The sequence below is a fragment of the Equus quagga genome, chromosome 12, assembly GCF_021613505.1.
Source record: "Equus quagga isolate Etosha38 chromosome 12, UCLA_HA_Equagga_1.0, whole genome shotgun sequence".
In the NCBI taxonomy this organism is placed as follows: Eukaryota; Metazoa; Chordata; class Mammalia; order Perissodactyla; family Equidae; genus Equus; species Equus quagga.
In genome coordinates, this window is record NC_060278.1 from 63,539,045 (window position 1) to 63,554,849 (window position 15,805).

General features: G+C 46.6%; 1 protein-coding gene across 5 annotated transcripts in view; it reads right to left on the minus strand.

Annotated features, from left to right (window-relative positions):
• SYNDIG1 (synapse differentiation inducing 1) overlaps positions 1 to 15,805 on the minus strand; it is a 186,651-nt gene that overhangs the window by 33,654 nt on the left and 137,192 nt on the right. For 4 of the 5 annotated variants that reach the window (XM_046679675.1, XM_046679680.1, XM_046679674.1 and 1 more), the window contains one exon: positions 13,174 to 13,507. The exons of the other annotated variant lie outside the window; for it this stretch is intronic. In XM_046679675.1, coding sequence (XP_046535631.1) covers positions 13,415 to 13,507 — 93 coding nt within the window. In that variant the 3' untranslated portion in view covers positions 13,174 to 13,414. Of the gene's footprint in view, positions 1 to 13,173; positions 13,508 to 15,805 lie in introns of those variants that run through there. 5 annotated transcript variants of the gene reach the window in all.

Genomic DNA, 15,805 nt, shown 5'->3' on the forward strand with positions numbered 1-15,805 from the left:
TGATTAACTCGTGGGGCACACATGGTCCTCACTCCATCTGGTGTTCACACTGCCCAGTTCAGAGCCCAGCTCTGCCCCTTTGGGGCCTCCTTTTCCTTATCTGCAAAATGCAAAAAACAGAGGAACTCTGTCCTCCTTAAAGCCTCGTAGACAACCCAAGCGTTGATTTTTACTTTTGTTATAACACACTGTTTTATTTAGACTTTTAGGCAATCTGTCCAACCAGAAAGGAAAAAATAATACCACTTTTTTTCCCATATAACTAATAAAATTGCCAGTCAGAACTCATCTCTCCATCCCTCAACCCAGTATTTACTGAATTCCAGCCACGTGAGACAATGGCAGGACACTTGAACAGGTGGGAGCCCGTCCCATCTCAGACAACTACAGGCAAAGCAGAGAGCCACACCCTATGTGGGGGGCCGTGGTAAGGGTCCCCAGCAGCAGATGGTAGGGATACCTGCTGCAGATAGGGTAGGGGGAGGTTGAAAGGCTTCCTGCAGGAGGTGCTGTCTGAGCCAAGTCCCAGCATTCTCAGAAGGACCAGCCAGATGACAGCGAGAGAAGGCATTCCAGAAGAGGGGCGTAGCACGGACGGCTGGAGGCCAGGGAAGGGCTGGTTGAGACACTGTAGGGTTGGGTGCAAGGGGAATGCCGAGCGGTGATGTCAGGGAGGAATGCAGGCACTGGCGAGGTAGGGGGGCTGCAAGTTGGGTGGCAGAGCTTGGGGTGGGCAGTCACTGGTGGACCCATAGACAGTGGAGGGCTGCGGTCACCCATTTGCGTTTAGGACTGTAACATCTGCCCAAATCGGCAGGTCTGGAGGTGAACTCTGACCAGGGGGAGAAATTTCCCGGCCCACCTGCGTCCTCATGGAACATTTTAACAGCAGTTAGCTCGCTGCAGGCTGCCAAACCACATCCTGTTCACATTAAACACAATCCACCCATCGCTTCTGATTTTCCTGGGGGCACAAGGACCAGAAGAGAACACGAAGCAGCCCTGGAAATGATTACTCTGTGGAAAGATTACTCTGTGCTGTGGAAGTTGATGGCAACTTTATTGGCCAAAAAGAAAATAAGAAACTTCATGGAATCCATGGCAGTATCCTCCAGGGTCTTCCAAAATGCCAGTCTTTTCAAGTCCTGTTTCAGCTGCTCACAAATTTATTCCAGAAGAGAGGAAACAGTTCGTGAGCCCTGTCTCTAGAAGGCTGCGTGGGTCTTCCACCCACGGCCCCTCTCAGCCCGAGGAGACATTTTTCTCCTAAAGGAACAACTGTTTACTGCCCTCTTTCGCCAAAACACTCATGAGAAATCTGAATGAAAAGGCAGCTTCCTGATCCTTCAGAACCAGTCTCGCCTTGCCATCCATCGCTCAGCCAGCAACACTCACTCCACCTCGTCACCTGGACTCCCCACAAAGGAGAGGAGGAGGTGCCAGCGTCCCTGGGAAGGTTTTGATAAAATCTCTGATAGTGAAGTGGTGCAGTTAGGGGTCTTCTGCATATTTTCACTGGGGTTGTAATGCTGTAATTAAATTAGGTGCTAAGCGCAAGCAGCAGAAATTCCACATGGCTGGAAAGGTTTGAAATGAGCTCATTTCCAGACTCCTCACCACCCACATGGCCCACAGCCAGCAGCCCCTCCAACAGCACATTTGGAAAATGAAGAACTATTCTGCTGTTGTCTGAGCGCAGAGGATAAAACCACAGGCACACGTTGGTGGACGGTGGTGACCGGTTGCCCACAATTTTCCAGAGTTCTGGTTGGCATAACTACCAGAAATCTAAGCTCTTATCAAGATGTTGGGTTCTTGGTTTCATAACCATCAACACTGCAAGTCCACTAGTAAAAAAAAATGGCTGGTGGGTCGGAGAGTAGAAACAGCCAAAGAGGTTTATTTTATTATGCCTCTTTAAAGGGTCACTGAAAATAGGACTGACTTCACAGGCTATGGTTTTGCAAATTATTCACCAGGAGAGGTAACAGAGGCAAGGGGAATTACCAGGCCTCTGTCTGCAATTTTTACAACTTGTCTGTTTCCAGGTGAGACCCCTTAATGTCCAGCCGCCTCAGCAGATCTTACAGGGCGAAGTTACACTCTGAAGTCCTTTCCAATATACTCCTAATAAACTAATAACGTTCCTCTCGTCTGCAAGGTAAAAATAGCCCCTTTCTTTGAAGATAAAAGTTTTGGGAAATTCATTCAGGAATGAGGAACATTGAATTCCAGGCTGACAGTCGTGGGGACACTACGGCCTCTTCCTCGATTTCCAAAGCTTTTCTTGTGTTTCACAGGCAGAGGCTCACCAGTGGGACTTGCAGGGGCAGTATTTAATTGTCAGCATCACCCTAGATAACAGTAACGCCCTGTGGAGGATACAGTGATCTGTGAATGCCTCCCTTAAAACCTCCCTTATTCCTATCAGTAGCCAAACTAGATAATCTTCTGCACCTTATTCATTGCTTGGCCTCCTGTTGCCTTATCTTTATAGAGTGTCCTTCTTTATCGCTCTTTATGACTTTTTCATTAAATTCTATTTGTCTAGTATTAATGTCCCTGCAGCTGGTTGCTTCAGAACCACCTACCTTCTTAGATAGGAAATTCCATTACTCAGAGATTCTTCTAGAAAAGCAGTGGAGGAGATAGAACTCACAGCATGGGTGGCCGAAAGAGGGGACGATCAAGGTGCCAACTGCAGAAGGTGAGATTAGTGAAGGACCAGGTGCATCGGTTCCAGCAGCCACCGTCTCAGGAGCATGGGCGCTGCTGCTGCCACACACGGGGCCCTGCCGTCTGTGAAATGGAGAGGTGCTGGCTGCTACAGCCAAGTTGGCCTGTCTGGTGAGCCATTTTTTGTTTAGAGGATCCTTCAGATCAACTCTCTGGCTGTTTCTCAGCCCTCCTGGGTTATTTCCAATTTGGGCCTATGATGAATGAACACGCTATGAACAATTTTGTATGGGTCTTTCTGTGGGCACGTGGGTTCATTTCTCTTGGGCAAGTATCTAGGCATCTAGGGAGATGGATGTTTAAATTGATAAGAAAATGTAAGAACATTTCCCACAGTGGGTATAGCATTTTACACTCCCTCCAGCAGCGAGTGAGGGGCCCAGTGCCCCATGTTCTCACAGTGGGTGTGCAGTGGCATCTCAGGTGGTTTTCATTTGCACCCCCTGATGATAAATGAGTATGATCACCTTCTCTTGTGCTTCCTGGTCCCTCATGCATCTTCCTTTGTGAATGGACTATAAAGCTCTTTCTCTTTTTTTTATTGGGTTGTTGCCATTCTTTATATAGCCTCCATATCACTGTTTTTATATACGTATCATTACCACCAGTAGCATCTCCCATTTTGTACATGAGTAAAACGAGGCATGAAGAGGTGAAGCATTCAAGCAGCTCGTCCATGTAGTGCTGGGCTTGGGATCCAGCTTCTGACTCTGGGCGATTGTGCACAGCCCGAAGTGTGGACATCCTGACTGCACAGCAGAGTACCTGGTGCAGAGTGGGCAGGGGGACACGGCAACTCGCCTGCATCCCTGGGCTATTCCACTGTCTACCTTGGCTGCTGACATTATTCCAGCTCCCGGAAGCTGCCTGTGCTCCTCACCCTCATCTACCTCCCCGGAAATGGTGCTTCAAAGTGATTTTGGAAAACCTGCATTGTATTCATTTCTCTTTGCTGGCATTATGCTGGGCTTTGCAAATCATCTTCAGTTTTGATGCCTCAGTGCTTTGTAAATACACAGAAGGACCCTGGATAGTGTGTGTTCCTATGGCACAGCATGGCGAAGACAGTGGCGTGCTTCCGTTCTGTGTCATATTCATATGATGTGGACTCTACAAAGCTCTGAACACCGGAAGAACAAGGGTGCATGTCGGTGCCTTTTCCCTGTGGTCTTCATTTTTCCTCCTCCCTGTTTCTTCCTCCTTCCCTCCCTCTCTCCCTCCTTTCCTCTTCTTCCTGTCTCTGTTTCTGTCTCTTTCTCTTTGGTATATTGTTATTTTAAAATCGCCATCACTCTTTGGAAGGCCTGACGACGGCAAAGACATCATTTTTGACTCTGTTGCTTAAGAACTTCTGCGTAAGACCTGTCTCCATCCCAGGACACTGCCCAGGAGGTCTTGCCAAGGGAAGTAGCAAGTGCCATCCATGGAATTCCAGAGGAAAACTTACTGTGCTCTGGGGAGGTCTCTGTGGCTTTTTCGGGGAGCACATGTATACACACGTGTATGTGACACAGCGTGTCCTCTCCCCACCTGCCTTCAGAGCAGCCCACGGGTAGCAGTTGGAACTGCTCCTTCTTGCCCACCTGTTCTGTGCGCAGCGTGCTGCCACCACAGCTCAAACACTGCTGTCCCTCTGTTGGGATGAGGCCCTCTCCGTGATGTTCAGTACGGACAGATCCAGAGCAGGGTGGTGGGCACAGCTCTCCGCCCCACCCTGGGTCCTGCTAAGTCTCTCAGTTCCATAGGTGTTTTCTGAGGGCTGGCAGAGGTTTCCCTATCAACTTGATAGGAGCTCTACTTCTAAAGAGAAGATTCCGGTCTCCCTCCTGTGCGTGTGCTTGTTCCATTTCAGGCAGGAAGTCAGTCTGTACATACTATGTCAGTCCGGCTCGTGCCCATGGACCTGTCCCCACAGACCTGTCCCCACATCTCTCTGGGAATGAGCAGTGGAAGTAGAGCAGAGGCTGCATCAGAGCCTCCCTGGTCATGTGGCCCTGGGCAGTCCCTAATGTCACCTGCTGGGCTCTCCATCCATCCGACGGGTGTGAGCCCCACTGGGGGCCCCTCCAGCTAGCTGTGTGAGTGCTCCATGCCTCGGGGAACACCCTGACGTGCAGAGCAGCACCAGCTTTCTCACGATGACCACTGCACCCTCAAGACAATCATCCCCTGCCTTTCAGGGTCCAGAGCTCACAGTCTATCCTGGGACTTTGAAGAGTGTACAGTCATGGGCTCAACCTCCCTCACACACAGGCTCTAGGTGCATGAAGCCTGGAAAGCTGGGGCTGGTTTTCAGTTTCGGCTCCAGGATGATCCATGAAAGGCTGGGGATTCAGCTTCAGATAAATGTGACAGAGCCACAGAGAGGTGCGTCAGGCAGAAGGAAAGAGGATGAGGCAGGGGGTGCGCCCTTCATGAGGACGGTGAGCCTGGCTGTGGTCATCTTCCCCTTTCTGACGGTTTCCGCTGCCTGCTGCACTCACACCTGTGTTCTTGTTTGGTTTAGAGTAGAAAACATAAAAGCTCTGGAATCTCAAGCTCTGGAACATCAGCACTTAGAGAAAGTATTATGCATTTATAAGGCCTTTCCTTACATCTACAGAATGGAAATTCTACTCAGGGTCCACACTGCTCCATGCCTCTCCTTCCTCCACTAATAATAACCTTTCTTCGCTTGGAAATCTTTTCATTCCCTCTGCTATCAAGCAAAGGGCCTGGAGCGAGGCCATCCCAGCGGATGGTCCCACACTAACACACAGTCATCAGGGAGGAAGATGCAGAGCAGCACAGAGCTCCATAATGGAAGACGCCTCACCCTACACTTCCAAGTTCATGGGAGCTCCCCTGAATTCGCTTCAGAAGAGGTTCACTGAATGACAGTGGCTCTGGCAGTCTCAGAAAGCTTTCCACGTGCCTCTGGCAGCCAGTGCTAATTCCTCTCCTTTTTCCTCCCAAAGAATTTTTACATAAGGAAGCAGGAGCTGAGCAGTTAGGGACAGCTAGGCTGGGAGTGCGAATACGGCGAGATGTGCTGACAACATGCCAGCTTCCTCTGTCCTCTGGTCAGTTTCCCCGTTCCCAGCTGGGGACAGCTCCACTCTCATCTAAGTGTCGAAAGGACAAATGATCAAAAATGATTTCGCATCCACGTTGTACACCAGCAACATGAATAAAAGATCTCAAGGTCCTGCCACAGCCCAGAGCACTGACTCCTCCAGTTTTCATCACCACCTTTGCTCTCCAGGCCCCAGAGGGCTCTGTGCTAAGTCTGTGAGCACTTTATTCTGCAACGCCATGCTTACACACGTGTGCAGGAGGAGGCCCTACTCACAGGGCAGATCCCCAGGTCCTGAAGAGGTGCCCCTGCTTTAGGGGCCCTTCACCCCAAGCTCAGTGTGGTGGTGAGACTGTCCAGTCAAACACAGGCTCACGAAGGGTGTTTTTGCAGTTTGGTAGCAAAGCATTTTGTTGTGGATAATTGATGGTCTGCCATTTCTAACACTGGGGATAAAAACCAGAGTCAGCTCCAGTCACTGGAATTGGAGAGAATTCGTGCTTTTAGTAATAAACAATCCACTAGAAGAAAGTCTTCTTAAGAGTAGGGAAACACCATTTTGCTCAAAGGACATCAGGATGTGGACACTAGGCAGAAGCATGATCAATTTGGCAGTGCAGCAGAATCACTCAGGGAGTTCTAACATCTGCGTCCCGAGGCCCCAGCCCAGCCCCCACTCCAACGGCCTGAAGACCATGAGGAGTGGGACTCAGGCATCGATAGCTTTCAAAGCTTCCCAGGTGATTCCAATGTGCAGCCAAGACTGAGAACCATCATTTTCATAGATATTAGGCAACTCAGGTTATCTACTGCTCCTTGAGTGAATTTTGGCAGTTTGTTTTCAAGGAATTGGTTCATTTTACCTAAGTTATTGAATATATGGGTATAGAGTTGGTCACTCTATGTGAATTCTCTTATTCTCCTTTTAACATCCAGGACATCAGTCGATGACTCTCTTTCATTCCTGATACAGGTAATTTGTGCTGTCTCTTATTTTTTTCTGGGTTAGCCTGGCTAGAGGTTTATTAACTTTATTGATCCTTTCAAATTTTATTGATTTTTCTTTTCAAATCTTTGAAAAGAACTGACTTTTGATTTTGTTGATTTTCTCTACTATTTTCCTATTTTCAGTGTTGATTTCTTCTCTAATTTTAATTATTTCCTTCATTCCATTTGTTTTAATTTATTCTTGGTCCTCTAGTTTCTTAAGGTGGGAGTGTAGCTTATGGATTTTAGATCTTTCTTCTTTTCTAATATGTGCATTTAATGCTATAAATTTCCCTGTAAGTGCTACTTTAAATACATCCCACAAATTTTGATGTTTTACTTTCATTTTCATTTAGTTCAGAATATTTTTTAAATTCCCTTGAGACTTCTTCTTTGACCCATGGGTTATTGAGAAGCGTATTTTTTTTAAGTTCCAAATATTTGGAAAACCCCTAGCTATCTTTCAGTTGTTGGTTTCTATTTTAATTCCTGTGTGGTCTAGAAAGTACTTTGCATGTTTTTCTAATTTTGAAAAAACTTTAAGGATTGTTTTGTGGCCCAGAATATGGTCTATCTTGGTGAAGGCCCACGAGCATTTCAGAAGAATGTGCATTCTACTGTTGTTGGCTTGAGTGTTCTTTTAACATCAATTAGGTCAGTTGACTAAGTATGTTGCCCAGGTCGTTTATATCTTTCCTGATTTTCTGTCTGCCTGATCTATGAAGTTCTGACAGAGGGGTGTTGAAGTCTTCAGCTATATTTGCGTCTATTTCTCCTTTCAGTTCCATCAGTTTTTTCCTTATATTTCTTCTTTCCTTTTGTATTTTTTTGCTGAGGAAGATTCACCTGAGCTAACATCTGTTGCCAATTTTCCTCTATTTTTTTGTATGTGATCCACGTTCACAGCATGGCCACTGACAAACAAATGGTGTATTTCTGCATCCAGGATTGAATCTGGGTTGCCAAAGTGGAGTGTGCTGAACTTAACCACTAGGCCACCGGGGCTGGCCCATTTTCCTCATATCTTGACTTTCTGTGGTTGGGTGCACACACGTTAGGATTGTTATTTCTTCTTAGAGAACTGACCCCTTTATTATTATGCAATGTACCTCTTCATCCCTGATAATCTTCCTTATTCTGAAGTTGGCTTTGATGAGTGGTGCTAGGTCTGCACCCAGGATCCAAACTGATGAAACCCTGGGCCACTGAAGTGGAGCAGGTGAACTTAACCACTACACCACAGGGCTGTCCCCTGAAAAAAGTCTTTGTTGGTAGACTTGACACAGCTGAGGAAAGAATCAGTGAACTTAAAGATAGGTCAAAAGAAGTTACCCAAACTGAAACACAAAGAGAAAAAAGAATGAAAAAAAAAAAGCAGAAGAGAATATCCAAGAACTGTGGACCATTGGACCATAAGTAATGGCATAACTTGTGTAACTGGAATACCAGAAAGAAAAAGACATATTTGAAGAAATAATGGCCAAGAGTTTTCCAATATTAGCGACAGACACTGAAATCACTGTTCTGAGAAGGAGAGAGATCACTGAGCAGAATTAAACAAAAAACAAAAACAAACAAACAACAAGAAAAACCTAGATATGCCATATTTAAACTGTAGAAAATTGAAAACAAAGAGAAAATCTTGAATATCCCCAAAGGGGGAAAAACACCTTACCTACAGAGAAACAATGATAAAAATTGCAGCAGACTTCTCATCAGAATTGATACAACTAAGAATGCAGCTGAACACAGTCTTTAAAGTATTGAAAAAAAATAAACCAACAAAAACCTGCCAACCCCGAATTGTATATCCAGAAGTTATAACTTCAGAAGACAAGGATAAATAAAAACTGCCTCAAATGAACAACTGAGGGAATTGTATGTGATCCACGTTCACAGGCAACAGGAAAATAATACAGGTCAGAAAACTGGATCTACATTAACAAAGAAGAGCAGTAAAGAAGGAATCAATAAAAGTGAAATGTAATCTGAGGTGGCGTCCCACATAGCAGAGCCACAAGATTGCAACTAGAATATAAAACTATGTATTGGGGGGGCTTTGGGGAGAAGAAGAAAAGAAGATTGGCAACAGATGTTAGCTCAGGTGCCAATCTTTAAGAAAAAAAAATTCCTCATTTCTGTTGCTGTTTTTTACTACCATTTCTTTCTACTGTTTTTCTCTCTCTGCTGACATCACCCATCTGTTCATGCATGTTTTCTACCTTTTCCATTAGAGCCTTTAACATATTGGTCAGTCTTAAATTCTCTGTCTAATTCCAACATGTGAGTCATAATCAAGTTTGGTTCTGATGACTGTTTTGCCTCTTCAGGCTTTTCTTGACTTTTGGCATGCCCTGCAATGTTTTGTTGAGAGACATCTTGTATGGGGCACTAGATATTGAGGTAAACAGGCCTTTAGTGTGAGAATTTATGTTAATTGGGCCAGGAGTGGAGCACACTTGATGTTTGTTATAGCTTTAGGTACCAAAAGCTTTAAAGTCCTCTAATGTCCTTATTTTCATCTTCTCTCTTGGCTTTGGGGCTTCCCTATGTACTGCTCCTCAAACCGAGGATATGTCTTTCATCTTTCCCAGCTCAAATCTGTGGTTGTTATACTGCAGGCTTATTCACATGGCAGTAGGGTGTGGGGGAGGGGGGTGTTCTGTGATCTTCTGATTAAGTCTCATCCTTTGGAGTGCACAGCGGGCCTGGGGTGCACTCCACAAAGAACTATGAACTTCACAGTCTTTCTGTCCTTCCTCTACAGTAGAGCTTTTCCCCCTAACGAAAGCATACCAGAGACCATCTTGCATCAGATATGAATACAGAGGAAGTAATGCGATATCAGCAGACACGTCAACAAAGGGGCTTAGGACCAAATGGCAAAAGACTTATTTCAAATTATGAATAAGCAGGATGCTGACATAGAAATACATCATTTCAGCAAATCTGAGATGATGCATTTTGCAAATGTACACTTAAAAAGAGACTGTGCCAAATTGGTGTTAACCATGTGCTAAGCCAAGCTCAAACCTTTGAAGTGCAATGCACTTACGTGCAATAAATTATTTACATAAGCGGCAAAAGTAAATATGATAAGCTTTCCCAGCACTTTGCTTTTAGAATAACAAATGAGATGCATATTTAAGATTAAAACATGCTTTAAGGTGGCTCTCTCTTGTTGAGAGTTTCTGTTCCTCTTCTGCACGGACTCATAGTGTAAGGCTGTAGATATTTGAGGGGATAAGTTAACTTAGCTTATTTTTAAAATATTTAATGCTATCATTTAGCCTTAACCAACATAATGCTGTTTGCCTCACTGACTGAAAATGCACAAGATTCTCAGCTCTTCTATCTTCATTAGGCAACATAATTATCATCAGTTTTATGCATGCAAATGTTCATTGGATAAGTATAATAGCTTTTGAGTAAAAATACCATTTACTTTTTACTGTAATAATGCCATGACCTCATAAACTAGACGGCATTTTAGGTCTTAGAGGTTTTGTTAATTTGATATATTCTTTCTGAGTATAATATTTAGAAAAAAAGTTTCGTCATTATTCATTTTCCTATGAACCTAGTACTATAAATATGTTGTGTGTAAAATTTTCTTTCATCCCTAGAAATACAGCTGTGACAGATGATATTTTCCCCCAAATGGCTGCTACAATGTTTCCCATCCCTCATCCTCTTCTAGAGCCTTGACCTCCACGTCCCCTCCTATGAGTCTGGGAGGCCTTGGTCCCGAGAGTCTGGCATAAGTGATGCTCCGTGGCTTTGGAGGCTGGATCATAACAAGGTCTCATGATCTGCCTTGGTACCTTGGGATGCTTGCTCTGGGAACCCAGCCACCATACCATGAGGAAGCTCAGATTAGCACCCACGGAGAGACCACATGGAAAGGCCATGTAACGGGTACTCCTGTGGATGGTCCACTTAAAGTCCCAGCCAACAGCCAGCATCAAGACATGGATGTGAAGTCACTACAGATGCTTCCAGCCTCAGCTGTCAATCACTCCAGCCTTGAGTCTTCCCAGACATTTACGAGCAGAGACAAACTGTCCCCCTGCTGCCTCCTGGATTCCCAACCCACAGAAACCATGAGCATAATGACAAGGCCGTTTTATGCCATGAGCTATAGAGTGGTTTGTTTTGCAGAAATAACCGGATCAGCATCCTAAATAAAACAAGGTTTACCAGAAACTGGGAGCAGGTGTCGCATGTAAAACATTTCCATTGCAAAACCAAGAAGAATGTCCAAGATTGTGGGAGTTTGCAGGAAATTATAGGAGGCCGCCTGAGGAGGAGGGATTCACCCTCCTGCAGAAGCCCTGGGCACTGCTCTGCAGAGGCCAGGCTGCAGACCACGCATTAGCCGGTGCACTTTGAGTCCACGTTTAAACGTCAGGGCTTGAGCTTCCTCACACGCAGATCCCGACAAAGCACCTCGGCTTGTGCAGGGTCTGAGCCCAGAAACCTTAGTTTCACCCCTTCTCCTCTCCCTCCACGCTGCTCTCGACTGGAAAACACCAAACTCTGAGAGTTTAGACCAGAAAGTTAAGCTGGCTCATATGCATGGGTCTGGGATAAGGCACGTTCCTGTCACTGTCTAGGAGATGAGCTCCCTTTTATGCCCGGAGCTTTGCAGCCTGATGAGCCCATGCAAAGTTTGTAGCCAGTAAAGGCTCTACTATTATATAGTGATAACACTACATTTATGAGACTTATAAACATTAAAAATGCCTACAATGTGTAGGTAAGTTATGTGTGTGTGTCCACACACGTGCAAACACATGTCCTGTTTATGCCACATAAATGACTCCCATGAGAATCATCTACGAACAGGAACACATGGAGGGCAGATGGAGAAGGGAATTTGAGAGGTGTCTTGGGCCCACACACCTTCTCTCTGCTCTTCGTTTGTCGGTGTGGCTGCCCCTTTTGGAAGCCTCAATATTCATGCCACTCTCTTTTCCTTTGTAAGAAACAAGTATAATCCCCAGAAGAAAAGTGCCTTTCTGGCTGGGGAATTAGCAGCAACAGAATTCTCTGAACCTTGCTCTTCCCTACTTCCCACCTGTTCCAGACAATGCCTTTTGGTGAGTCCCACCTTTGTCAGGTATAAACAGGCTGACCTCTGCCTTGTTTCCCTTATCACCTCCAAAATGCAGACGAATCAAGGGAGACTTGATGAATGCCATGTGAGTGACTTGCTGCCTCCAGTTCCCTTGACAACAGAAACGTTAAAAGAACAGACTTGTCTTTCTCTGCCTGACTAATTTCACTTAACATCATACCCTCAGGTCCATCCATGTTGTTGCATACGGGACGATGTTGTCTTTTTTATGGCTGAGTAGTATTCCATCGTGTGTGTGCGTGCGTGTGTGTGTGTGTACACACATCTTATTTATCCATTCACTCATTTGTGGAAGATAACAAACACATGGATAAAGAGAACAGATTAGTAGTCATCAGAGGGGAAGGGGGTTGAGGGGTGGGCAAAAGGGGTAAAGGGGCGCATATGTATGGCGGTGGACAAAAATTAGACCACTGGTGGTAAGCACGATGAAGTCTATTCAGAAATTGATAAATAATAATCTACACTTGAGATTACACAATATTATAAAGCATTATGATCTCAATAAAATTACTGGGGGAAAAAAAAAGCAAACAGCCAAAGTACAAGAATGAAAGTATTGTAGAAGTACGTTAGCAGCTAAGTAACAAGATATATTTTTATTTCTGTATCGTGTGATGTTTATGGCATTTACCAACTTTTACAGTGTAATTTGCTATTATTTTCTTTTTCATGCCCAGTAAACATTAACTTTCATAGCAAAAAAAAAGAACAGACTTGTCTACGGAAGTGACAGTTGAGCACAGAGTGGCCCAGAGGCGCCTGCTCTTCAGAGGAGGTGCAGGACAGGCTGCTGCCCCACAGGCCTTGCACGGACACGCTGCCCTGCCCAGGCCAGGCCTTCCCCACCCACCCTGATCAAGGATCCCCGGGACCCAGTAATGGTCAGGTTCAGCTGAGGGTTCCAATAAGTCAGACGTCTAGGCTTAGCACAGACTTTCACACTTTTCCAGCATTCAAACAGAGTGATATGGTGTACACTTTAAATATATACAATTTTATTTGTCAATTTCACGTCAATAAAGCTGGAGGAAAAAAACAAAAAGATAAGGGGTGGGCCCCGTGGCCCAGTGGTTAAGTTCACACATTCCGCTTTGGCGGCTGGGGGTTCACCAGTTCGGATCCGGGTGTGGACCTCTGCACCGCTTGGCAAGCCATGCTGTGGCGGGTGTCCCACATGTAGGGTGGAGGAAGATGGGCACGGATGTTAGCTCAGGGTCAATCTTCCTCAGCAAAAAGAGGAGGAGGATTGGAGTTAGATGTTAGCTCAGGGCTAATCTTCCTCAAAAATAAATAAATAAATACATAAAAAGATAAACCTAAGACCACAACCTCCTCCAGACCCTTTGGCAGTCCTAAATTACAGGAGGCTTCAAACAAAAGCCCCCCATCAGGGTGTGAACTGCCTTCCCAGCTACCCCCCAAGGTCTGAGTCTTCTCATGAAAGGGTCTGAGGTTTTGTAGAGGCCATAACAGGGCATCTGTTTCCCTCCACATCATTTTATGATTTTCTTTGTTGTTGTTGCTTCAGTTGAGGAAACACTGATCCTGGAAGATGCCCTGGTCACTTGGCTATAGGGCACTGATACCTGAAATGCAAAGAAAAAAAAAAGCAAAGGTGTGGGGGAAGGAGTGAGAGAGAAAAAATGAGACTTCCAGAAGGAAGAAAAGGTCACTGTGGCTATTTCCAGTGTGTAAAATATTCCATTAACCATATTATGTGGAAGACATTAGCATTATGCACAGCGGGAAGGAACATTTTAATACAGAACATCTTCTTTCCAGCTTCAAAGGATGAGACTAAAACAGCAAGGCCGTGAAGCTGCCCCTGGGCTGATGTCGTCTTCTCCTTGGGGCTTTGCAGGTTGGCAGAGTAACAGGCTAGTAGGAGCAGCATTTGCTGGGTCAGAAATGACCCTGGCAAGAGGAGGGACAGGCCGAGCCCTCAGTGCCAGGGCGGCCTGGCGCTCTGACGGCAGAGGTGCTGCAGGACCGCCCCTCTGCGGCTCCTCTGGGCCCTTCCTCGGTGCCACTCAGCCAGCAGAGGACACAGAGAGCTGCGGGTTAGCCGCGTGGCCAGGAGGGCAAGGTGAACCAAATGGCTCTCCTGGAAGGCCAGGGGCCTCGACTTCCTGGGGTTCCCTTGAGGTCAGTGGTCGTCCCTGGGCCTGTGAGCCTTTCAGGGGAAGGAATCAGTTATTACAGAACCAGTCCTACCAACTCCAGGCACTGTTTCTAAGCTCGTTCAATACTGAGTCTTGCAGACGCCTGTGCTACCCTCCTTCCAAAGAAGGCAGACACGGCAGCGATGGAGCCACACGGGCTCCGTTAGTGCATTCACTACAGTTGTCTTTGTTTGTTCTCTCAGCCACTTGTGACTGGAGGTAAAAGGAGGTGCCACTCAAAAAGGCGGGGTGCCGGTGGGAGGGGCAGCCTGGCCTTCATCTGGTCGTGGGACTGTGTCTTCGGCCTTTAGGCATAGATTCTTCAGGGCTCCAGGAAGGTGAACACTGTTGAGGAAGGTCCCACCTTCCCCGAGTCTAACTAAGCTGAGTGAGGAGGCGGGACGGTGGAGGCAGTGGTGACAGGAGGCAGTGGAAAGGAGGGAGGCGGGCGTCTGATGCCAACAGCAGTTTGGTGAGTGAGGTTGGGAGACGAGGGAGAGGAAGGACTGAGATGGGCCAGGAGGAGCCCGAGGTTCTGGTGGGCACAGCTCGGGACGAGAGGCCCGTTCCCAAGACAGCGCAGGGAGGATGCGGGCCAGGCTCCCTCGGCTCCTGCCACTCGCTGCTGGTTGGCTGTACTTTAGGAGGATATTCTCTAAACCCCAAGCAAGTGGTCTGAGCAGGAGCTAGACATTGGGAAACTGATGTCTGGAGCTGTGAAAGTGAATGAGGCTGCCCAATGGTGAGGGGAACAAGGCCCGGTGGGATCTGAGCAGATGTAGGAGGTTGGGGAGAGGCCTGACAGGGGCAGGGAAACCTGAGAGGGAAGATGGAAGGAGGGCAACTACCTCCAGAAATGCCTTCTCAGCCAAGACCCTTAGGGAACAGGGCTCCACTTCGGGGCACATAATTTAAATTCCCACAAGTGCAGGGCCCACATCTGTTCTCTGCCGTGTCCCCAACACCTGGCATCGTGTCTGGTATGCAGTCGGTGCTCAGTTAAGAGTTCCGAAGTGCACGACTTACAGAGAAAAAGCAAACAGAGAAGCCATAGGATGGTCTTCTCTCCTCAAAGCCCATGGGTATTGCTATGGGAGTTTGAAGGCTGTGAGGCCCGAGCCTCCCAGCTGCCCTGTGACCATCCTGTAAGTTGCTATTTTCAGCTTCACTTTGCAGTGAGGCCTCGTCACTCCTTCTCCCCAGAGATGCCACTGGGCCCCACAAGTTGCCTTCAATATTTTCTCCTTCTGCTGAACCCTGACACCTGTGGTCGTCGGGACTGCAAAGGACCGAGAGTCAGAGGGCAGGCCCCTCGCTGCAGGGAAGGGAGGCAAGAGTGGTGAGTAGGGTGGCCTGTGACCTTACACTGTGAACTGAGCCCCATCCGAAATGGGAAACTTCTGGTTCCTCTTTTTGCAAGTCTCCAGGGCAGAGCTGGGAGGATGCAGGTAGAAGAGGAGAGGTCTAGGAAAGGCCTTACTGAAAACAAAGAGATGGTAGGACTGCGTGGGAAAGAGGCTCCAGCCAGGTGGACGAGCATGTTGGAACACCCACCAGGGTCCTTACATTTTTGGTGCCACGGACCCCTTTAGGACCTGGTGAAACCAATGGACACTTTCTCAGAACAGAGGTTTTAAATTCATAAAATAAAATACAAAGGGTTATAACAGGAACCAAATATATTGAAATAGAGCTGAGAAAATACTAAAAAGTCACAATTGT